We start from the raw sequence: 24,524 nt of genomic DNA, 5'->3' as shown, positions 1-24,524 counted from the left end.
GTTCCATCTCCCAGCGTGAGACCAGAACATACAAGGAAATAAAAACAGGGGTCTTTGATGTGGCGGAAGGATGACAACAGTACAGCTGTCTCCTCGGAGCTGTGAGGGGCCGTGTAACATGCAGGACTTCACTGTTGTCTGTGCCTTGTTACTGAAGCTGTGCGGAGATCAAAGCCTCACAGACTTTAATTAGAGGCCGAGCCCCGTCTCAGGTCTGTGAACCAGGACCTCCCACCAGGCTGCAGTTTGTTTGCACTATGTCACCTGGATCCTACTGAGAAACTGCATTACAAACTTTAAAAAAGGGACGACTATTACACAGCGTTTGGTTCAATCTCTGGATATGAATAAAACTTACAATGTGAAACAGCAACCCGCAAGGGGTCTCTGATCAAAACAATACCAAAGGATGTAGTTGTAGTTGTGAAGCAGCATGGGATCATGGGAGTTGTTGTCGTCACCACCGTATCCAATTAAAATCTGCCTGACACAACTCAGGCGCAAATCAAGTTTTATATACGTTACGCAGTAAACAGCAATGCTAATTAAAAGTTTGCAAAAGCTAACTGGCGATTCATGCGTTTTGGGGATGTCCACTAAGTCATTTGTTTTGAAAAACGATTGTCAAAGAAAGAGTTTTGGGAAAGAAATTGAATGCTGTTTGTAAATGTTATTATATGGGCAAAATTCTGAAATTATTTCCTGGGATGATTTGGATTGGAATTGCCAATAAACTACACCGTAAAGACAAATAGAAATTTTCGTGAAAACAGAAATCTGGAAAAAATAAAAGAATACTGGAAAATGTACTAAATAATTGTTCTACTCACTCACAAATTTTGTGTTTTTACTTTCTTTCCCTCCCAAAAAAACACAATTAAAACTAATTTCCCAAACTATCATTATGACAATCGCTGTGTGTTGGGTCTGAGAAGGTTAACAATTGAAAAATGTATGTTTCACATCTGCTCTCATTTGCAGAACCACAAGTCTTTAAACACTATCGAAAGGAAATGACTCCTACAGCTTTCTGTTTGTATAATCAGACGAACGATCAAGCGACGCTACTTTGAAAATCCAGAGGAAATCATCGCTTTTACTTTTTGAATCTGAAACTTCAACTTTCAGGGAAAGAAAGCAACAACAGAGATATAAAAAGTCACAAAGGCACTCCCCTCTGAAGAAAAGCCACTTTGTAATTTAGGCCTGTGGTGAGTTCATGTGACTCCTGCAGCATAGGAGCTCATAATCTGCGAGGGAGTAGTCGTCTTTGTGGTGGAGAAGGCAAGCAGAGGCCCGGTTTTGGTCCTGAAGCCACAGTTCAGATGGGAGAGTGAAGGCACACTGATCTGAAACTGTGGTGACGAAGGTTCCTCTGCAATATTCACAAAACTAAACCACAAGGAGTCCGACAGAGACTCCTACCATCAAACACAACGCTCGATGTGTCTCCTGTATCCCGCACATCATGCAGCTAAATATACTTTGTCAAATCCATGGGTTAATTGAAAGTGAAAGGCCGTTTATATCATGTGAGGGACTGGAGCCTAAACTGACCACGATGAGAAATCTGGATCGTGTTAGTGGTGAGTTTTAACTTGAACCGTTCTGTTGATCAAAGAAAAGACACATCTGACCTTTTCTGGTGAAGGTCAAACATCAGCACAGTAGAAAGTGACTAAACGAGAGTGGGAGGATGGATCGGTGAAAAAGAGACTTGAGGGACGAGAAAGGGTGAGACTGGGAAATACAGAACAGTAGTGTCTGTTTGGGAATTTGTGTACTATTTCTGCACAGAGCAGAGTGAACCCTAACCCCTGTGGACTTTCTTCTGGCCCCAGAATATTAGTCAGCAGAAACAACACAACCCCGGACTTTTACGAGACGGGGCCAGATTCCCAACGTTCTCTGTTTTAGGCCCTCGAAAACCCTGGAGAAGTGTGGATGAGGTATGCGCTAACATTGCATGTAATGGTGGCCTGACGACCATATTTTAAATGAAGTTTCATCATGGCCCGCGTATTTTCCACCCTCACCTTCTTGAGTAGCCGTGTGGAGTCCTCGCTGATCTGCATGAACCTCATGATGACGTTGTTGAGGTAGATGTCGCTCAGGGTGGCATGGTCCTTACTCTCCCGCCTCACCTGGTTCAGCAGCAGATACCAACAGTTGACAGGGGACAGCAGGTTCTGGTCTTTCCTACAACGACCAGAGAAAACAGTCAGGTGTCACAGATCCATGTGAGAAATTAATAAAACATGTAATGTATAAGAATAAAAAATAAAGCATCAAACCCAATTCAACTGTGCTCCAGAGAAGAGATGGTGCAAATATACAAATACCTGTTATGTGTTTATTGTTAACATACATGTTCCTGCGTGTCTGTATCCACGTCAATGTCTCAGCTCTAATTTACTTAGACAATGTTTGTCATTTTACTAAGGAGCTTGTGACACTTCCTCGACAAGCCGGATGTCGATGAGCATCTCCAGTGCACCAGGGCCTGAAGACAGATGCCTCATAGTCCTCCCTTGGTGTTAAATGTCCCATATATCACTGGTTCTAGGCCATAAAAAAGGTTGGAAATACTTTGTATCGCTGACATTTCTGGGGCAGAGCTCTTGAAAAGCTCTGAGCCAAGCTGACTTCCTACAAACAGGAATCCGTGTGCCACAGGCTTTAAATACACGTCGTGGAACGAAGCTGGAGGAGCTGTGGCTTTAAGCCGAAAAGTAGACGTAGCACGTATGAAGTTTGACAGCAAAAGACAAACAAGGACGGGGAGAGAAGTTGTAGTAAAGGGGGAATGATAGAAATCTGAGTGCAAAAGAGCTAAAGCGTAAAAAAAGAGAGGCCTGTTTCCTGTGCTGTGTGCCGGCTGCTTCCAAGCTAACTGTAGGACATTGTCCAGCACCGAGCAGGCTGAGGCCCTGTATTAACACTGGCCTGCAGGCTGACTTCCTCTGAGTTAATCTATAACATTCCTGCTGCCTGTGTGTGTGTTTGGGAGAGGTTTAAGGTTGGGTCTCGGGTCAAGTCTTGCAGGAACCATATGGAGACTCTCCTCTGCTCTCCACTCACAGAGTTAGTTTGCACCGACAGACAGCACTTGTCAACACAACAGGTGAAACTCAAAGTGACCCAGCCCTGAACTGGCCTTCAGCACTGGCACCACATCTGCTGCGTGAGCCAAAAAAACCAAAGTGCTCCTCCAAATGAATGACTGCAAAAACATTCAAAACCAGCTGAAATGTTCCCGGACACTACTGCAAAAACAGGAAGCTACATTTGATAAAGGCAAAGAGCCAAGCCGGCTGACATGAAAAACATCCGAGAGTCATTTTTCAAAGACACCGGGAAAAAAACTGATTTGGCTAAAAGCTGAGTGATGTACTGGTGCCACATGCCCCGGCTGCAGGACACGTGTGGAGGAATAGAAAGGGAGGAAAAAAAGAGGAAAATAAGTGAAGCGGGTCCTGCAGCTACAGCAGAGGGACTCCTGGACAGCATCACACATGCACTCTGTCAAAGAGCAATTACCATGAATCCCTTCTGCATTATGTATCAGCAGTGAGCAACACTTCCATTCTGTGGCACTGAATCTAGATATGTAAAGACATGCACGTGTGTCCATGTGTATATGTTTATTAATTCATGCTCACTTTTGAATGTACAGATGCATAAAGTCCAGGTGGCCACTGACATGAAGCTGGAAAAGATCTCAAGATCTATCCTCTCTATAACCTAGATTTCAAGAAATATGGACCATTTTGTTGAAATATTTTATCAAAGAAATTGAAAATTTGAAAATTATTGGGGATGTAAAATAATCAGTCTGGGAATTTTCAGTCAGAGCTTCAATTTCCTGACCCGTACTCTTTGCTTTAAATCACCATATTTACAAAGCAGAGCAGAACTCCTCACCATGAAAACTTTGAGCTAATTCAACACCAGAACTAAAATGAAACAGTACATGCACACATCTGTCTATCTAATGATTCCAGAAATCTGTCTGCATGTATGTGGATCGCGTATCTCGTGATCCATTCATGTTATCGGCTTCACACTTGGTTGATAAAAGGAAGAGCATTATGATTTATGACAGTTTCAGAGAGAAAGCTGCAACCAGCATCACCATTCCAAACAGGCAGGTTTAGAATGGGCATTGCACTATTGTCTTATTAAACTGTCAGGCCAACCCAGTATCCATTTTAGAGATTCCAAAAATATATAAGCGGAACTTGCTGAGTTGGCAAAATTATAGACCATAGGTTTAGAGGAACTTGTGTTTCCGTGAACACATTAACAGTTCCTTAAGTACCTCGGTGGGGCTGACCTACTAAATCAGAGTGGAAGTCTGCAGTGAAAAGGGTACGGAACGGGAAAACAAGGCCCGGCACAGGCCGTGACGACAAAATGACCTCTGGGAGTTGCTTACCCCACATAATGACAGGAAAATCTCTCGCTGTCATCATTTCCCCCCCTACAGCCAGGGCAGGAACTGGGTCAGATGGACTCACAGACAGACAGACGGGCCCCAAAGGGCTAAAACCCAGGTAGGAAAGGGCTAACTAATATCCAAGCGAAGTAGGGAGAGAGATGAGTGAAAACAGAGATCTCATCAGCAACTTACTGCTTCCTATTAATGTATATATATGCGTGTGTGTCAGCATTCTCATACAGTCGCAGGATTCTGTCAATGATAATTACCACTTCAGTATGCAGGGAATTGAAACAGGAGCCCTTATCAGCAGCAGAGGAAAGTCCTCTAATACATCTGATCATCTTTCTAATAAAGCAGTGGCAGCTTTTCTAGCCGAGGTAGAGTGACTGAAGTCCACATGCAATGGAACATGCTGGCAAAGCTAAGTGATCACTACAAACCCAAATTGGAACAATTGTGTGATGTAAAGGAAGGTTCAACTTTGAGATTTAAAAGCTTGCAACAGGTTAACTGAAGCAACAAAAGCAGTTAAACTTTATTCAATGCAGTGCCTTTAGTAATGTCTGACAATATGAACAGTGTGCAGCCGCAGCACGTTCTAAGCCTTTTTTCCTCCTCGTAGACAAAGAGAGGAAGTCCTTTCACCAGTAACCTAATTCTGGATAAAAGCAGCTATTTAAGATGCTCCCAGCTGCGACTTTGGAAACATAAATAATGCAACTCCTCTGCTCACCATCTCTCCAGGTCCCTCCTTGAACAAACTTTGCATAATACAGTATATGGCTGTGTGCATGTGTTCTGCAAACAGCCACTGACAGAAAGGAATGGTTTTCCCACACACTGTCGCTGCAGCCCGGACACTGTTGGGTGTTGTGTTGTTTTGTTTTCTCACAGTATAAGGACAGAAGAGCAGTGAAGAAGAATATCAGAAATTGTCTGCAGCCGTTTAAATCATATAGATTATGATTCTCAGCAGGTAAAGCAAACCTGCACAGAAAAGAAAGCAGGGGATTCTGTGTTTAGCCTATAAAAATAAGGAATCAAATGCACCTGTTTTAGTGTTACTGTTATTTTTAAAAGATTTATCTCTCAGTTGGCTAAGACGGCAGCAGTATCTTTAAAAGTTATGAGAGAAAATTGTGTTGGAGTTCCCTTCCGTGTGACCATTGCCGAGTGTGTTTAAAAATATCCCTCGTTAATGTCATCCATCGTCCACTGGTGCCTGCACCAATTATGTCACATTCAGACAGAGAGGAACAGCAGGTAGAGGGGACAGTCTCCAGCAGTGAGCTGCTGCAATACTCCCACAGGTGGCATCAAGCCATAGCTCTCTGACAACCACAGACTTTATTTCACTCCTGAAGAGGATTATGGGCTGAATTCCAATTGTGGTACAAAGACATACTGAAACTATAAATTATGTAACAGCATATTGGTAATGCAAAGGCAAAAACTTGCCAATCACTTGCAGCGAGTTCAGTCGCCAGTTATCGTAAATTGCGCCTGGCCGTGAAATCCTACTGTAGTTTGGTGGGAACCCAGTGAGGGATCATGTGTTTGTGGCTTTATTGGCAACATGGATCTGAACAGAGACTCAACCTCCAGCTGTGTTTCGCTCAATTGGTAAAGATGCATAATGGAGTCAAATACTTCATGTCTGCTGAGGGGTGGCGTGTGGCTGTCTACAGGGGAAATGGATATTTTTCAAAATAAGGGGAAAAATAGTATTCACCTAATCTAAAAATGAACACTGTTTTAACTGAAAGGGTTATATGCTTAGATTGTCTTTACATCCATCTATTATCTATACTGCTTATCCTTAATGGTCCTTAAACCATTCACACTCACATTTGAGTCTCCAATTTACCTAACCCAAATCTACATGTCTTTTTGACTGTTGGAGGAAGCTGTTGTACTCAGAGAAAACCCAGTAAGACAAGGGAGGGACATTTAAACTGGCCAAACCCGGATTCAAACCGGGAACCTTCTTCCTGTGAGGTGACAGTGCTAACCACCTTTACATGGACCAAGTGAACTGGATTTAAAACTGCAGCTCCAATGACAACCACTGCAACTTGTCTTGACTAATTACCCCAAACCGTTGCTGCTCATTTTAATGTGTCTTGAGGATTCCGCTGCTCCACCGTGCTGCCCTGTCATGTGAAAACTGGCGAAAGGCTGCGGACAGAATGAAAACTCACTTTTTCACACCACAGACGAGTGTGTCCAAAGAAAACAAACCAGGGAATATGGAGAACACAGAAGCCTGTATGCCTGTTATTTATGTGAATACAAAAATATAGGCCACACGATTTAAAACCCACAGGAGGGTCTTTAATGTAATTCAGACGTCTAGTATTTACTTTAAAAAAAATGCTCCTACGCACTTGCCAAAATGTTTACCCTGTGACCAGACTGTGCATCACGCGATGAAAACCACAGAGCGCCATACCGGAGTCCTCTCACCAGTTAGACACATGGGCACACAGCTGCTAGAGCCATCAGAGCTTCAGACCGAGAGCATGAACTATTTGCAGACGGCAAAGACAAGCATACATTTTATTTTTGTTCCCACCGCACTTTCAAACAATATGCAAATGTCTGTTTTTCCTCCTACTGTATAAAAAGGCCAAAAAGTCCAGTGTGACTGACTGTGAATCCCCAAACAGGCTCCAAGTCAAACTGAGGTGCAAGATAGATAGATAGAGGTGGGAGTAAGAAAGAAGTGTCATGAAGTCTGGACAGTTTTTCTGAAATTATCTAGAGGAGCTGTCTGAGTCAATTGCTCCAGATATTTTGTGAGTGAGTGGGTGTGTTGACGTTTCTATCAGAAGAGGAGCTACACACACAGAGGACGTAAAAACGGAGATGTCAACTTGGAAAGACAAGAGTTTCGAGATTTGACAATAAGGGCCAATGTTTTTTGTGCTGTCAACAAAGACAGGATTTCTGAAGCAGTACTTATACGTCATGTCGTTTTAAACATGTCTCTGATACAATCTCCTGCTGCGTTCTTCATATGTGAAAGGCAAGCAGTCTTGTTTACTTTTCTATCAGATATTTCTCCTACATCACAACACAGTTAATCTAGATGGTAACTTGGCTTTGATTGTATGACATTTTAGTTCATTGGATTGTATAGAAGAGTGTATATCAGAGAGTTCAAAGAAGAGAGAACTGCACTGCACTTTATAAGACAGTGCTCGACTGTGGCACAAATACAAAATGAAAAGTCAAGATAAATTAATCATAAAGCTCCCCAGCTACACCAGGGTGACGTAATGGACTAAAGCCCACAGGAATGAATACATATATTGCAAAAATATGAAACAACGAAGAATTACACAATTAGTTTTAGATGAGAACAATTTCAATGTGAAGATCATTTATTGTGACTATGAAGCACAGAGCCGTCAGGGACAAAGATTTCAGCAGGCATATCGAAATATGAAGAAATGAGAGTGAAACCTCAACAGTGAGATTCTTCTCTGTCTTTGCTGACTGACGCTGAACATGAAACTAAGATTGATGCAGCTCATCAGCACAATAATCCCACTAGAACCCATTGATATTGAATTTCAATCTGGTTGCCACGATCTAATAACACTGAACCATCAGGCAGAGCTTGAATATTCTCGCTCTGGATTTCAAAAAGTGTTCTCAGCTTCATAGATGAACCCACATAAGATCATGAACAAACAAAAATAACAAGCACATACACAATAATGTTTTCGTACTTGTACTGCTGGTGGTCCTTGGTGCTGCGAGTCTTTGCCATGAAGCGTTCGGCCAGTTTCTCCAGGTTCCTTGAGTACTCCATCTCGATCTCTGCCTTCTTCCTGAAGAAGTCCTGCAAGTCCTGCAGCAGCTGGACCCTCATCTCCGTCTGCTGGTCCAGACATTTTTGCTGCTCCACTAACTGGGCCCGTATCTCTGAAGGAGAACAAACAAAAACTCAGGTCAGGATCGAGCCAGAAAGAAGAATCAAAAGTAATCGTTCTTTACATTTCTGTCATGTAGAAGATTAAATGTTGTATTAAATGTATTGTGAGTAGAATCTCCTGAAGGTGAGGAACACAATTTTGGGGCAGGAATCCTTTTGGTTTCTTTTTCTAGTTTGACCAATCACATTTGAGCAGGCTTTGATCACTTGCAGGCAAACAATTAGTTTATCTGCATTCAGATAGTTCGTAATAGAAAACATCTAGAAAAGGTATCACTGTTTGTATTTTGTGTTAGGAAACGTTTGACTCGTGATAAAAAAAAAAATAGTCGGACCGTGAACAGTGAAAAGCGAACTGAGTCTTGAATCTGGATCTTCCCCATCTACCAAAGCCGCAAAATATTGGCCATTGCCCCTAGAAGCTTATTAATTGTGAGACCAACAGCGATGGGCTTCGAGGTTGAAAATAAGAGCTCTATCTAAGCAGATACACAGGAGATTTTCCATCTTTTACTGGTATACTGTAGAGAATAAAGGCACAAACACAGTCAAGAGTTTTCAAGTGTTTCAGTTTTGCCAAGTCACAGACATGATCTAATTACAAATGATTAAGTTTGACAATCTCCACCATTTATCATCCATTGCTCAAAATCTATCGACTGGTATAAATGGGATTAAGAACCAGAGAGATGAACTGTTGCAGTGCAGCACAGGTTCACATCAGTGCAGCACAACAGTCAAATGCAGCTTATTATCCCTTAGTTATGGTTCCTCTGTGGAGATGTGAGGTTGGCAACACAGGTCTCAGGTGTTTCATTAAAGCTGAAAATAACTCCAAGATGAATGGAACCCGATTCCCATCTCACCCAGAGTTACAGCTCAGAGCAAAGCACACACCAACACACACACACACACATGCATGCACACAGCGTCATCAGTGTGTGTGCCTGAAAACACAAGCCACTTGAGAAAGCAGAGGAGCAACAGCAGGTCTCGCTTAAACAAGTTGCATGTGCATGTTAATTACCCTCAGAGGTCTTCTCTGAGGAATCTCACCTGCCAGATTGCCCCTCATTTACACTTACGTCCTCAACATGGCAACAGGGATCTCACACACTCGTGGATGTATACCAGAGCGCACAAATCGTGTTGTGTGTCTCTAGTCTGGTTCGGACCACGTGAAGTTGATTTCCTCTAATGGAAGTGCAGCCTGGACCAGATGTCTTCAGCGGAGGAAACAGATTAATGAGGTGATTTGGAGTCACACAGACACCAGAAGAGAAGGGCACAGATTGATTCCTCATATTAAAGGTAGAAAACGCTAAAGCTACAACACGCCTTCACATTTTAATCCCACAACTCACTGGGGCAGGTGTAAGAAGTAAAAGGTAAGATCTTATTTCACAGCAAACCAGCAAGAAAGGTCTGGGGCACAGACCATGGATGATTGTTTTAAGGCAAATGTTTAATGCGCATCATATTTTTTGGTAGCCGTGCAATAAAAAATTAATTCTTTTTTTAATGGTATCATTTATCATTAGAAAGAAGAAGTGGGAGAAGGAACTACCTTCAGTGTCACTCAAACAAAAATAAGTCAATAAGGTTTACATATTGTTCTCTGACTCAAGACTGTGTGAGTTTGTCCGCGCAGACAAACAGAAAAGTTAGACTGCACTCTGTGACACAGGGATATTGAATACTGTAGAACTAATTAATTATAAATCTGTTTCAGTCTGATCCCATCACTAGTTGATCAGCTGCCATTATCTCTCTAATGGAACACCCAGCACTGTGAGGTCATGGCTCTCTCACCTTTCTAAAAGAGAACAAAACAAGTTCAGGTCATGACTATCACCAGTGCTTTATATGGTTAACTGTGAGAATACACCTGTTTAAAAAAATGTCTCAAAATCCTAAATAACAAATGATTTAAAAACTAAGAACTTCAAACTCAATGGTAATATGAATTATTATTATATTAAGCTACATCCACTACATTTGCTCCTCAGAGGTAGTTATTCATTTCTCTCCAGTTTAAAAGTAGGCCAGTCAAGAATAGCAGCTCTGCCACATTAACCATCTTTCTGGATGTCGATGTGTATGGGTTTTACTTTTGGTTAGACACAGTTTTAAAATTGTCCTGCCGAGTGTCTGTCAGTCCCTGGCAGGAGCAGCCCACTTGTGACTTTGCCACATAAAATACTTTGGCTGTTTTTGTTGCGAATAGTCTGTAATTTAGGCAAAGATTATTTTTCCTTCTTTGATGACTGAGATCTGATGCAGCTTCAAACTCACACTTTCCAACTAATGCAACTTGCTCAACTGTTGGGAGTTACTGCAGTTACCACATGGTCCAGTGTCAATGTGTAGTAGTTGTCTTCCTCCCTGTTTATGACAATAGTACTCACACTAACACATTAGTATGGATGTGTCTCAATATGGCCGACCTGCTGCTTGATGAGAACTGTCATTAATATGGAAGAGGATTAAAAGAAGGACAAGGAAATTGATAAGGCAATTAGACAGCAACAACTGCCTGTCCAGAAAAAGCTAAAAGATCCTTGAGAGTCCTTTAAGCAAACCATTTATATCTCAGTGTGTCAAGCCACACAATCAACTGCTGACTTATTATAAAGAATTATAAAGCTTCCAGTCAGAGAGGAGTGGGAGCTGCATCAGTGCGTATGTGTGAGCGAGCATGGACACGTGTCCTTAATGCAGTAATCAAATTAACAAAAGCCTCCCCCCCATTCATCAGCATCAAATCTTCCCACAATCCTGATAAATTAGCGATTTGTTAGAAACTGTTGATTACTTTATGCATTTACAAGTAGCAGCTCCTACAGTCTGGCACAAGAGGAAACAAAGCACTTAGACAGATGGGACGCAAGGGAGGTGTTTCTGCAACACTAAATCTGAATGAAAGCTTATAACAGCAGTTTAACTCTCGACCACGGCGACGACACCGTCAATGTGGGATTCAAAGAACAAAGAGAGGTTTGACTGAAATAAATTACTTCAATATTAAAAACACAGGGCCACTGACAACCAGGGAGACCACCAATGAACACTTAGAAGGAGGTGGGTTTTAAAATGTGACTACATTAAAATCCACACGGCCTTTTTGATGAATGAGTAAAGCTCGCAATTGCTTCCATCTCCAGAGGATCTGAGGATTAAAACAAAGCTACCATGACACTGGCACAAAGGAGCTTGCTGGATCATTTAACACCATTACATTCTTGACCGCACATGGAAACTCATTAAATCATTCATTTTCTGAGTCAAACATTGGCCGTTGGGGATACACAATCAAGTTTAAGTTTTAGGGAATTAATGTTAAAAGACAGCTACCTGTCAGAGGAAATTACATTTGCTGAAACTATGGCACACTTTGCAAAGTCATATTTTAGTTTAAGAAAAATCAGCAGAACATTCAACTGGGCTGTGTCAATCTCACCTCTTACCAGGTGACACCCATCACACACAATTTTGCTGTTTGCTGACCAAACTAGATCAAAGAAGAAGACGAAATCTATTTTCCTGACAATTTCAATGACCTAGAGTATTCACATGTAAACAGTTTTTCAGGTTAATGCATCTGCAGCTTTGGACGTGACCTCTGATTATGGCAATTACACAAACAAGTGAGAGAAAGTTAATCCCAAAGGCAAATACTTGAAATGAATAATGAAGCCAAACATTTGCCTTTGATCACACTCACACTTCATCTGAACCCCTGGCTGCAGACAACGTCAGCTGCCCCATTGGTTTTCTTGCAACACAACCGACACGGATCGACACATGGGACCTCTAATCACATTTGAATCTACGTGCTGTAGTGCAAGTACATTTTTTTCTCTAGTTGGATCCATATTACTCTCAAAGCGAGTGTTCCTCTACTGTTACATGGTGCATTCCTGTCGTTATGAGGTCATCTGTATGGTAAACATGTGTAGAGGCTTCTATTCGACAGGATTCGAGTGCGAGGAGTGTGTGGGGGGGGGGCATCAAAGTCCTCTGTGATCCCTTACAAACTGGGGAACGAAGGGGTGATGAGAGCACCTGAGCTTCGAGTTGAGAAATGGAGCAAGAGAAAGATACAACAGTGTAGCATGCAGAAAGAGAACTGTCACTCAAACTTCTATATTACTATCTAAAGAGGAGGCAAACAGTCGAACTGGCAAAGCTCCACTGGCTTTTTAAAAAAAACGTATTCATGCACATGTTGACACGTGTGGCTTACAGAATCAAAACAGGCTCTATAAAGCTGTCAGCAACAAATCCAGCTGACTGATGGACATCCAGTCAATGAATGCACATTATGTCAATATTAACAATGAGCTAGCACCGTTCGGTCTTTGTTGTGATCAGTTTGGACCAAAGCCCTTTTGTTTCTGGACTGGATGATATCCAAATGCTCCTTTGGAGGCTGCATCGCATACTTCCCATAACCCCATTCCTGGCAACAAATATGTCCAAAGTTGCAGTTCAGAAGGCCTCCTGAATTGCCAGATAGGCCTGTTCTATTGTCAAAGAAACTGCCATGTAAGCAGGATGGGTACTGACCCACAATGTTGACCTCCAGAGAGAGAAACTGGGCTTCAGTAAAAACAACTCACCCACTGTTGGAGGGCCAGAGAGAGGATATTTTCTGTCTCTACTGTACTCAACAGTTTGTTCTCCAGTGATGCTCTCAATTAACCTTGCTATGAATCAATCTGACTCAAAAGCCACTGTTACTTGTGCTGAATGCACCTATGCTCTCCTCTATGGGTGCCCTAATAGATTACACATTCTCAGAGTTTGTACACTTTCTCCTACTTTGATTACAGTCTTCACCAACAGCTATCTGGGACAAGCCGTACCACATCAGTCCCAAGGCTGCATTTCCACATAAAGAGTGGCTCATCAGCAGCACCTGAAATAGCATCTGAGGCCTGGGGAGGGCCGATACAGGAGGGTGCCCGGCCCCACCATCTGCTTCAAATCTAAAGTTTGGGACTAGGGGGAGTTGTCTGTGCCTTTTTTGGAGGCAGGATACAAGACAGGATAAATACCATCAAAGGTAATTACGAAATGGACGATCAGTTTTTAACGGAGCACAAGCTTTCAATTACAGCAAGAGGGGGAATCACATGGCAGACACAGCAGAATATCAACAGAGTATCTTCTGACATTTTTTGAGGATTCTGATAATCAAACAATGCCCTACTGCCATACTTAATTACTGAAGGGCTACCAGTCTTCTTTGATAAAAAACATTCCATATGGTAGAAATTACACAAAAAGTAGTTTCATCCAAAGCAGTTAGATTGGTAAAAGATGGGCCTACCACATTTCAAATTTCCACTGAGCACCAATCATTATGCACTGAGTTGGTTTTTACCCGGCTTAACCAGGGACCTGTTGTTTGAAGTTGAATATTCCTTTTACGTTTGAAGGTCTTCTACACAATTTAATTTACTAACTACTGCAAAGTGAGGGACATAACTTCGCCAAATGTTTTGGCTTTGTCATCAATGATACAGGAGGAACACAGAGGCTAAAGGTAAATCTGACTTGGCTTGCATAGCAGTACTCTGAAAATCATGTGTCCCACTCAGTAGATCAGAATCTTTACCTCTATACCTTTTTAAACTAAAGCGGATGATAGTGACCATTATTAGGAGCTTTTCAAAAAACAGACTGTACACTTACTTACATTCCTGCCTGTGAAGAATGTCCTTTTACTATACATAAATGTACCAGGGAAACAGAGAATCTGCTTTTGAATAATCAATGCAAACCATGTGTCAAGGGTGAGTTTAGATTAGATACTAAATGGCACAAGGATGCAGAAAGGTTCACCGATAGGAATGTGGAAGATATTAAGTTGGACTCATGCCTATGGCAACACATGGCACACACTTGTGCCAGTAAAGCCACCAGGCTCCTTCAGTTCAAACCCAGATGTAAATTTTACCACTGAGAGCAAGCTGAACCTTTTGACCATCCACCTCTCCTCCTCCTCCTCCCCCCCACCTGAAGCTCTCTCCACCCTCTTTTTCTACAATATTAATAACAGGCAGATGCATGAGAAATCACCAGTTCAATATACTATATTTGGTTTGTCACGTAGTGACAATCATCTTGTTATAATCATCTTGACTATTTCATCTGGATCGGTACATGTCTCAGTGACATCACTCTAATATCCAATGAGTGAATTATGTCACTATTGGCATCCAACACCTTTAGGGGTTTGGGCTCAACTTAACTCAAGAGTCTCACAGATGGGAAATGTTCCTTTATTTGACACCCTGACTCATTCGGTCCAAAGGGGTCATTACACAGAGAGTCAGACACAATACACTTGTAAAACACATTTTCTATAGACTATAGCGGAAGTGGTCACATGAGAGGCTTGTGGGGGAGGTATTGTGTAATGTCTTTGTTATGTTGGTGGGTTGAGTAAGAAGTTAAACATGTGCTTGGTATGTCCGACATTGTTGGACCTTGTCACCCCCTCTGCCTTGCATCTGGATATGACTACTGTAGTACGTCACTGACTCCTGTACTCATTATCTTAGATTACCTCATTTGAGATCACATTACTGGTATGTAGGTCTTGTTTTTACCACTATGTGTCTGTCATAAAAACATAAAGGGCACTGAGAGGATAAAAAAGTAATTTTATGGTCGAAATAATAGAGACACAGCTGCGACTTGAAGAAGAGTCAAGTCTGTCTGAAGTAATACAGACCTGCCAAAAAAGGCTGAACGGATTCTCTCCAATCACATAAAGCACCGCCAAACTACACAACTCATACTGCCAGCTTTGCTAAAGCATTTTATCTTAACATATTACAGAACTGGCAAAGTGGAGCCCATTACAACATCTGACAGACATGTTAGCAGCTTCCAAAACCACAGAGAGGCTTCCAATTCAAAAATACTGCAGGCTACTGTGATGCAGACCGTTAATTCAAAGTGGAAAAGAGCAAGGCCCATAATCCTCTGCTTCTTTCAAACGCCGTGAGCCGAAGCAACTTCCTTTGGGATCTGTAACGATCCAGTTGTTTGGCTCCACTCACGTGAAGTGACTTACAAGAGGTATGTTTTACAGCAGCTTAAGTGCATTGGCAGCTTTGTTTCCTAAGCCGTTTTCAGACATTAACTTTTTGCCTTTAACGTACAAGGAAAACAGCAGGAGATTGTCCGGGCCTGTTCACATCAGGAACAGGAATATTCATGTAACATTCAAGCAAGGGTGGGGCCTGGGTAGAGCACGGAAGAGACAGGACCTGTCATGCAAATTACGCTGAGGAAATGTTTTTTGTTTCCAGCACATCCCACATCGGCTGTTATCACCAAAAGCTCTAGAATCTCATTGTTTTTACAAGTTGGTGGGCTGGCAATTTAAGTATCCACAAAATGTGGGCAGCAACTGACCAACTAAAAGCAACAAAACTAGAATAAACACACACCCACTACAACAATACACACACACAAAATGCGGCAGTTGTGACTTGTGTTTTCTTTCAGGGGTAAGTATTGTCGGCACAGACTCAACAAGTCAGGTTCCTTCCTGTACTCTGGTTTTTTCAAAAGTTAACCTGTAACTCTTTCTCAGTTCCTTTAAACAAGGTAATATTTTACTGTGTTATTTCAATAACTGTGACATAATAATCACCATCAATTAGACTCAGCTCTGCCAAACAGCAAGTGGGCCAAAAAAGTCGTGGTTGCTAAGGCAACGCCCTCACAAATGAGAAGCCTACAGTGAGCAGGAGAGAGATCAATCACAGCTGACATTGTGGTGGCCTGTAAGGACCGTCGGTTTGATCCAAATAAAATAGGAGTGAGGAGCTGAATGCTGGGATAAGCACACTTTAGAGTCCAGGCTGTTTGTTCAGCTGCTGTTTAACATCTACACTTTCTGTTTGATCTGGACACAAGTCTGATGTGTGTCACTTTGCATCTTTTTGTGAGTACCCCCTTAAAAAACTCAACTAACTCCACTTCTGGACGTCAAATAATCACGTCTGTAGACTAGAGCCCAACTAAAATGGCTTTTTGGGGGTTGATAACAATACCAATATTAAGGAGTAAAAATGTTCCAACACTAATATATGGGCTTTTATAAAAATGTAAAATTGTAAAACACCGCCATGATGAAGAAATGTAATTGAAGCTTGATATGATAGTATGACCTCAAACTTTACTATAATTTATAATAAATAAAATAAAAACAAAAATATTTAGGCCATGAAATAAATAAATCACTTAAAATGCGACATTATTTACCAGACTGCTCATTTTTGGAGGAAGAATGGGACTAAGCTCATCTTCTCAAACCACTACTGTTGTATATTCCACCTTTCCAGTGCTCATCTGTGTTGTAAAAAATGTACCCAAAAAACATGTTTACATGTTGTTTTCATCATTTCCTTACAGCAGCAATAAGAAGCTGTGTTTAATTATTAACTGACATTGGTCACATGCTGCTCATGTAGAATCCAAAAAATATTTACTTTACAAATCCACCGACCACAGGGATTCTGAAGGAATTCATTGATTTTGATGTAATGATGTGAGAAGAAGCTGTTTGAAAAGTTTCGAGGGACATTTCGTTTTTTTGCTGTGACTCTGGGTCTCTGTTGGAATCCTTTTGTATGAGCTCTGAATCAAAGCGGACCACAGCTGCCGTCCACTGAAAAGACGCTAGCTGCAAACTTTTCAAAGACACCTTTTAAGCCTACGGGGGAAGAGAATTTGACACTCCAAAAAATTCCACAGTGTTACCCTAAAAGAGAGAGACACACAAAGTGATGGGCTCTGCTTTGCTTTAACGCTTTATGCTGAGGAATATAACAAAGGTAGACGAGTAGAGCTCCGGACAGGACGTGGTTACAGCTGTGTGGCTCAGCTTCAGAGAAAAGGGGAATCTGTGCGAAATACATTGATCTCTTTCAGTCTCCTGGCCGGACCTCAACCGGTTTTCTCATTCATCTGCAGACTATACCCAGCTGCTCTGTCTGCTGCCCTAAAGGGACCAGTGTGGGTGCTTGTGTGTGAATGAAATAAAGAAAGAGGCATAGATAATCCGTATACTTAAAACCAGCCCAGGCAAATGCCCTCCACTTTTTTTTATTTTATTTTTTATTCAAAGGCATGTGCGTACACTGGAGTTTAGAAAAGTACACTGGACCAACAGTATCTAAATATCACAAGCGCAAACTACTCCTATTTTTCCAGATGAAAAATGACACCTCACCATGCACCTGGCCTGCCTGTGTGCTTTTGTTTGGGGGATATTAGTGATGGGAGAGATAAAGCAGCTTAAGCTCATGTGTCGAGGCTGCTACTCACCTTCTCATTATCAAGCAAGCTAACCTGAGGCTAAAGACTTGGCTGGGCAGGCCCACCACTCTTACAGTTGGGATGTTTGTTTGGGGTGCAATACTATGAAAAGTCTGTGGTCAGACAGCTGAAGAGGTAAATGGCTGTAAAAAGATTGTTGCAAGAGAATCATCTTGAACGGAGGCACACAAGCTTTCATCTACTGGGATATTTTTCTTTCCCTTGCAGCAAACAAATGGAAACTGCAGCATACTGGCAGGGACTTGAACTATACAAAGTCTGAAAGATGAACCTAAAGAATGGAGGAGTAGTTATGTGGCCTGCGGTGATAACTGTTTGAAGGAGGGGCTGTGTTCGACGAGAATGTGGATATACATGAATTTCCATCCTTGTGGGCCCCAAGGAGACAGGAAAGGGATGAGGAGACCAGGAGAGCAGATAAATGAATAATCACACAATGTGGCTCCTCACACACACACCTGCATACATGTGTGCACCTGTGTGGGGGCTACACTGTGGGTATGCAGACCGGGCTGCTGGTGGGGAAGATCGATCAATTTGATGGCTCTGTGATCTTTGAGTCCACTAGTCGAGCATCTCCTGACCTCTGTTCTCCACCCGGCTCACTACACTGCACACTTGTTTGGTCTCAGCTCAGGTTTTGTTGGTGGCTTCTGATGGCGCCAAGAGCTGCCTGGGTCGGCCCTCCAGCGCTGCCTCTTATTTACATTAGAGTGTTTTAGTCAGATTGTTGAGGACAAAGAGCTGTTCACCTGCGTATATTTAAAGTTCAGTGAAGTTCAGCTCTGTAGACAGGACCCAGGAGTGGGGGCTCAGTAGTTGTTGTTGTTAACGAAATTTCTGGAATTAGTAGAAACTACAAAAACAGCCTAAAAACTAACTATTTGCTATTTTTTGCCTGGTAAATGTCTTTAAATTACCCAAATAAAGTAATTGTTCGCTGAATCAATCATCCAATATCTTAACCACTTGCGGGGGGTTGAGCCAGGGTACAGATTCAAACCAAGAACCTTCTTGCTGTGAGGCAACAGTACAATTACTAAACATCCTTATCACTAAACTTCATTACACAATAAATCAAATGCTACAGAATACATCCTAGATTGAATGAATGTTTATCTCCATACTGTCTGTTTGCCTACCTGTCCAGCTATTTCTTCCTTTGCCATCTATGTGTCTGTCACTCTGACCAGCTGCCTATTCAACCGTGGTATTTGTACATCTGCGTCTCCTCACAGTATGCACATCTCTATTTTAAATGCCTGGTCCTTTGCGTGTCTTCCCACACAGCAACGTGGAGACACCAGAGCTAGGCAGGGACGCCGTGGCCTGGAGCCAGCTGGAGCCGCTGCCAGTTTGGTTTGACAACGTGTTCCCACTGTCGGGACAGCGTGGCACCGTTAGGCCAGAGGAAAGTATAGAGGGGAAGAGGAGATGACTGTGCACAGCTATAGCTGAGGTGTCACTGACAGAGCTGGGCCACCCAACCAAAAAAGAAGAAGAACACACTTGGTAAATCAATCAGAGTCAAATGTTGTGCGATATCTTGATTTGATGTGACAGCTTCTGTTTTATGTTGCTGAATTACTGGATCCAAGAATAGTTGTGTTTTTACAGCAATGTGGTGTGTGTGTGTGTGTGTGTGTGTGTGTGTGTGTGTGTGTGTGTGTGTGTGTGTGTGTGTGTGTGTGTGTGTGTGTGTGTGTTGTGCATGTGCTCATTAAACTTCCTCTAAACTTTGACCTGGTGAAAACTTCATTCTTTCTTTATAAAGCCCAAGCATTTACATGGTTTACAATCCACACAAAGACATTTTCGTTTTAAAAGCATCACAATTGCTATGTTTACACCCGTCATCCATAAAACCTTATGAGCATAAAGGAGTTTGGGAAGTTGCTGGACTCATTTCATTTTGAAATCTGAAATAGAGACCTTTAAAAACAATTACACGGTCACCCAGTTCCTGAATGGTTCTTATGCTTCAACTGCACTTACTGTCAATTAAAGTTCCATTTCATTATCCGTCTAGGAAAATAAATCCCTGCTCTTAATTTTACACCATTGTATTTTCCTATCTTCTGTGTACATATACACATACACATGCCCAGAGTTTGCGATACACATCTTCAGGAGTGTCCGAATGGGCAGGGATCATTACTAATACGGAGCTAAAACACCTGTGTAGATGGAGATCATTTTTGTTTTAAAACTGCTTTAAATCTAAAACATATTAGTATGGATGTACCCTGAGACTTGTGCAATAAATCCACCCAATATTACAAAAAGCTAGCAAATGACGGCTACTATAAAAGAGAATAAGACGTGAATGAATTGTTCAGGGTTTGCCACCATTGACATTAGAAAAGTCCACTGGATTAGGAGCTTAGAGGAACTAGCACCAGTCTCACAGAAATCTCTGCTAAAGCCTCCCAGTCCCTTTATTACTTTCTCCATCTCCATAAACACCTGCCTCCATGAGTCCCTCCAGAGTCTTCACAAAGGTTGGGGTCCTTGATGCAATTTTAGTTGACATCTCTTCTAAATTATTTCTACATATTACCACAGAGGAGGATGGGGAAACACACCTTGGGGCTGTTTTTCATTCTCCCTCTCATGATCAAATGTTTCATCTTTCCACTTAATGAAAACAAATAACAGAAAGAAAGAATACCCTGTGATAAGCTTAATCCATCTTTTTATGACTCCAATAAAAGATCCCAAGATGAAGGGAGGCTGTGTACTTCAAAAATATGGTAATGCAGGAACAGGTTCTTCAAAACAAAAACACAAACAACTTGAGACGGCAATAAAGTAATGAGCAAGCTCCTTGTGGTTCATGCTTTAATCAAAGTATGGACTTTAATCACAGCCTGTATTATCACAGCGCATCATTTGTATGAAAACAGTATTCTTGATCTGAATCTCTGAAGATTATGTGTCGTGTTAAATAAATCTAACTGTTGAGCTGCAGCAAAGTGAGAATGAAATGCAAAGTAAATAAAGTTAATAAGTGCACAGCTATGTTCTTGAGGCTGCACTATAAAATTTGACATTTTTATTTAGCGTATTAGCATGATGATAATTGGTTGTAAGCACATAACACAGTGCAGAGAGGCTTAGGGGAATTGGAGCCTTACCGACCCGAAAAATCTGAAAATCTGATACTTTCACAGAAATTCAAGTGCTGAGAATCACCTCAGTCGGTGGAATTCATCCAATCAGCGTCATGAACGGTTGAACACAATTTTATGGCAATCTTTCCAATAGCTGTTGAGATATTTTAGTCTGAATAGGTGTAGTGGACTTATCGACCAACAGGGTACCGTGCTGCCTGCATGGCTAATAATAACAAACAGAATCTATGAATTGGTCCCCATTGCAACTTGACCTCTCTTACTGAGCACTGAATGACTTTATATACATTTCAAAAGGTTATGTCAATGTGAAGTGAATGAGAAGTGAATCATTGCCTAATAAAAAGTGTATGTGGTTGTTCTCCTACAGAGAGGAGGTAGGAGATCTGATATGATGTTTAATTCCTGCTTGTTTCTCACTCTGGTTGGTTCAGTGATTGAAGATGCCTTCAGAAGAGCTAACAGCCAGCCTGCACGTGTGCGCCACAGTCAAAAACAGCGATGGCCAACCTCAAACTTGCACAGCAGAGCATGTTCTGGCTCACATTAGAGGGGTGCTCAAATACTGAGAATTCAAAGTGAAAACCCACATGGGAAACATCAGCCATTCCTTCATAATTTGTACTGCATCCACTAAACAGCAAAGAAAAATATCTCTCTCTGCTCATGTGTTTTTCTTCTCGTTACTGACCACCCCTCGCTGGGCCCCTCCCCTTGCCCCGCCACAAAAAACAGCACCTCGCAGGATGTGTGGTTTCTGGTCCTTTGATAGGGTTATGCCAGCAGAGGAGCTGGAGGGACCGCCGAGAAACAACCCTACTATTGAAGACAAGGCCTATAATTCCAGAGGCATGGACATGTGCTGCAGGCCCACTGGGGAGACCGGGGGAGCGAGAGCAATGGAGGAGGGAGGCAGAAATGGTGCGAGGCAGGTTATTGGTTAAAAAAGTGACCTGGGAGGGCTGAAGGACCAATGGAACATGGTTTAACAGCTGTAGAGACTGCAAGTTATTTGCTTCTCTGACAAGAAAACGGCTGCATAAAGTCTACCCTAAGATAAGTTCAAATGTTTTTAAAATATATCCACAAATTCAATATAAGCAACGTAATTTTCCAACTAAGAGCCTCCAAAAAAGAATGAATCCCATGAAAAAAACGTTCAAATTCATAATCAGCTCCAGACCTTTCAGAGAGACGTTTGACGAGATGAAGCTACTTTCAAGGTCAAAAACTTATCTCCAAAGGAGCAGCTGGAGACAAAGCACGCACACGCCACCAGGCACAAACACATCCCCATTCAGCCCTCTCTAAAAATACTTCTACAAACTCCACTGTGTCCACACACAGGAAGTATTGATTACGAGAGTAATGCCTTTAAATTAGACTCTTAGGTAGCATACAACACCCTTATGTGTGAGGCTTGTGGGTGTTTATAGGACGTATTAATGTTTATTTAGTGACGTCCTCTGTGTGTGTGTGTGTGTGTGTGTGTGTGTGTGTGTGTGTGTGTGTGTCATTTGTCTCCCTACACACCGATCTCTCATCTTTCCAATCTTTCTGTGTGGAGGTTTGCACTCCCACGTTGTCGACCAACATCCATTCATCCCACTAATTTAAACGTTTGTGTAGCGTAGACAGGCTGAAAACGCAGACACTTCCCCCAAAATTCCTCTGGGGGGGGGAAACAGTTCATCTTTTCCCACCTGGTGCTCAGGGTTCTGACAGCTGAAACAATCCACTCCAGGAGACGACTTCAGTCTCATGCAAACATAATCACCTCAGAGAATGTGAGGTCTGAGGCCGAGGGGCAGAAAGAGTTGTCTTTCAACAGCGCTAAAACATACTGTCATCATTTAACTTGCTATCTTGAGTCAGAATTCAAGAGAGAAACAATCTCCAATAAATCAAGTATTATTCTGAAATCTATTTCTACATTGGTTCGCGGTGACGGAGTACAGGCAGATTGAACACCTGATATATGTGGACAGCTGATAGACGAATGAAAGTCCTGGAGCCAAGGTCCCTTCACCTAAAGTGGTTTGATAAACTCCAGTTCCACAGCTACATGCTTTTGTATTATTTGCTTTCGATAAGTCAGAATCACCACGTACCCAATGTAGGTATGGAACAACATTGACAACAAGAGTTGACGCAGTATTAATGGCGACCAAAACTAGGCTGCTGAACCGTGTCTCTTCTGTAGCACGAAACTAGCAAATCTGCTACATCATAGTTAATTCACAGCCACATATCTTCAGGATTGTGTATCATATTGACGTCTATCTACAAAGAAAGGGTAATTCAAAAGAAATATTTGAATTTTTGAGACCTGTTTTATCAACCAGCCTGATCAAGAGGCTAGTACAGTATATAACGTCTATAGAAAATGACCTGATCTGTCAACTAAGTCTGAACATCAGAGGAAGAGCATCAGTGTGATTTACGACTTCTGGCTTGTCACAGGCAAAGGATTGAGGGCACAGGGGTTGGGGCTAAAGTGGGCACGTTGGGGGTTGGAGTAGCGAGGTGCATGGCTGGGTGAGCTAAAGCTGGGATTGAAGATTGTGGGCAGAGAATTAAGGGCAGGTGGAGGATAGTTTTTTTTTTGGGGGGGGGGGGGTTGCCTTGGAGCTGGGGGGTTTATGTAGAGAGAAGAATCATTTCCCATGATAAGAGATAATGACTTTGTGCAAAGAGCCAACACACACATGCATGGAGGGTCTTTTCCTACAGCCACAGGAAAGAAGACAGTTTTGCCAAGAGCCAAACTTCAAAGCAGAAGCAAAATCTAAAATCAAAGAGATATAATTATGCTGATATGACACACTTTAGAGTTTCAACCAAATATGCACCCATGCATTTTTAACGCCTGTTTAAAAACTATGAATGAATCATCAGAGACCAAGAAGTGAGATCATCTTAAGTCTACAATCATTATCTTTTTATTATCATGGAAGGTCCAAATGTTCCCAAGATCAAACTAAATATTGAGTTGAATCCCATGTTTTAGAGTTGTCACTAAACAAACTGACAAGTCAGAGCAAACTTTGTAAGAACCAGGGATTAAACGTACTAAAAGATTGGGATTTTTTCTTACACCAACTCTGATGTAACAACTTTTGTAAAGGCAAAGCCGCACTGCATGGGCATAGTAATGAGGCTGTCTGAATCAGGGCAGCTCACTGCAGTGCAGCTAAATTTGGTGGTTTAAACTTGGGCACGGATAAATATTTGCTCTACATTCCTCTTCCTAAGATCCAACTTAGAGATCCTCACCTGACAAAGGAATCTTATGAAGAGGAGGGGGCGGGTCCCAGGCAGGATAATTACATGTTTGTCAGAATGACGACGGTACAGTGAAAAATTCAAACATCAGCGCAAGAAGAAACTTAGACGTACTAATTTTTCCTAAAATGATGGTTTAGTTTATATCCTGAGAATCAAAGCGGTCATCAAGGCACAGGTTTACTAAACTAAACTAAACTCATTTGGAAACATCATTGGCATTAGCAATGCAGCAAAGCGAGCATTCACCTGCAGTTTCTCATTTTACCTGGAGCTGAGTTGCAGTTGTTAGATCAGCTTTAACTGATTCACTTGATGAAAGGCCTGGATTGAATGCAGTTGGTGTCAGTTT

The 24,524-nt window shown here is 41.9% G+C and overlaps 1 protein-coding gene across 9 annotated transcripts in view; it reads right to left on the bottom strand.

Moving 5' to 3' along the window:
• The window catches only part of srgap1a (SLIT-ROBO Rho GTPase activating protein 1a), a 72,656-nt gene that overhangs the window by 37,358 nt on the left and 10,774 nt on the right, over window positions 1-24,524 (bottom strand). For 5 of the 9 annotated variants that reach the window (XM_069527759.1, XM_069527761.1, XM_069527762.1 and 2 more), the window contains exons 1-3: window positions 13,212-13,335; window positions 8,182-8,377; window positions 2,037-2,199 (exon numbers count right to left, since the gene is read on the bottom strand). In XM_069527759.1, coding sequence (XP_069383860.1) covers window positions 2,037-2,199; window positions 8,182-8,377; window positions 13,212-13,320 — 468 coding nt within the window. In that variant the 5' untranslated portion in view covers window positions 13,321-13,335. Of the gene's footprint in view, window positions 1-2,036; window positions 2,200-8,181; window positions 8,378-11,847; window positions 11,867-13,211; window positions 13,336-24,524 lie in introns of those variants that run through there. The other 4 variants (XM_020106498.2, XM_020106496.2, XM_020106497.2 and 1 more) reach the window with 2 other exon arrangements.

This window comes from Paralichthys olivaceus, chromosome 7 (genome assembly GCF_024713975.1).
Source record: "Paralichthys olivaceus isolate ysfri-2021 chromosome 7, ASM2471397v2, whole genome shotgun sequence".
Taxonomy (NCBI): Eukaryota; Metazoa; Chordata; class Actinopteri; order Pleuronectiformes; family Paralichthyidae; genus Paralichthys; species Paralichthys olivaceus.
This window is presented reverse-complemented; position numbering and strand designations above follow the sequence as displayed.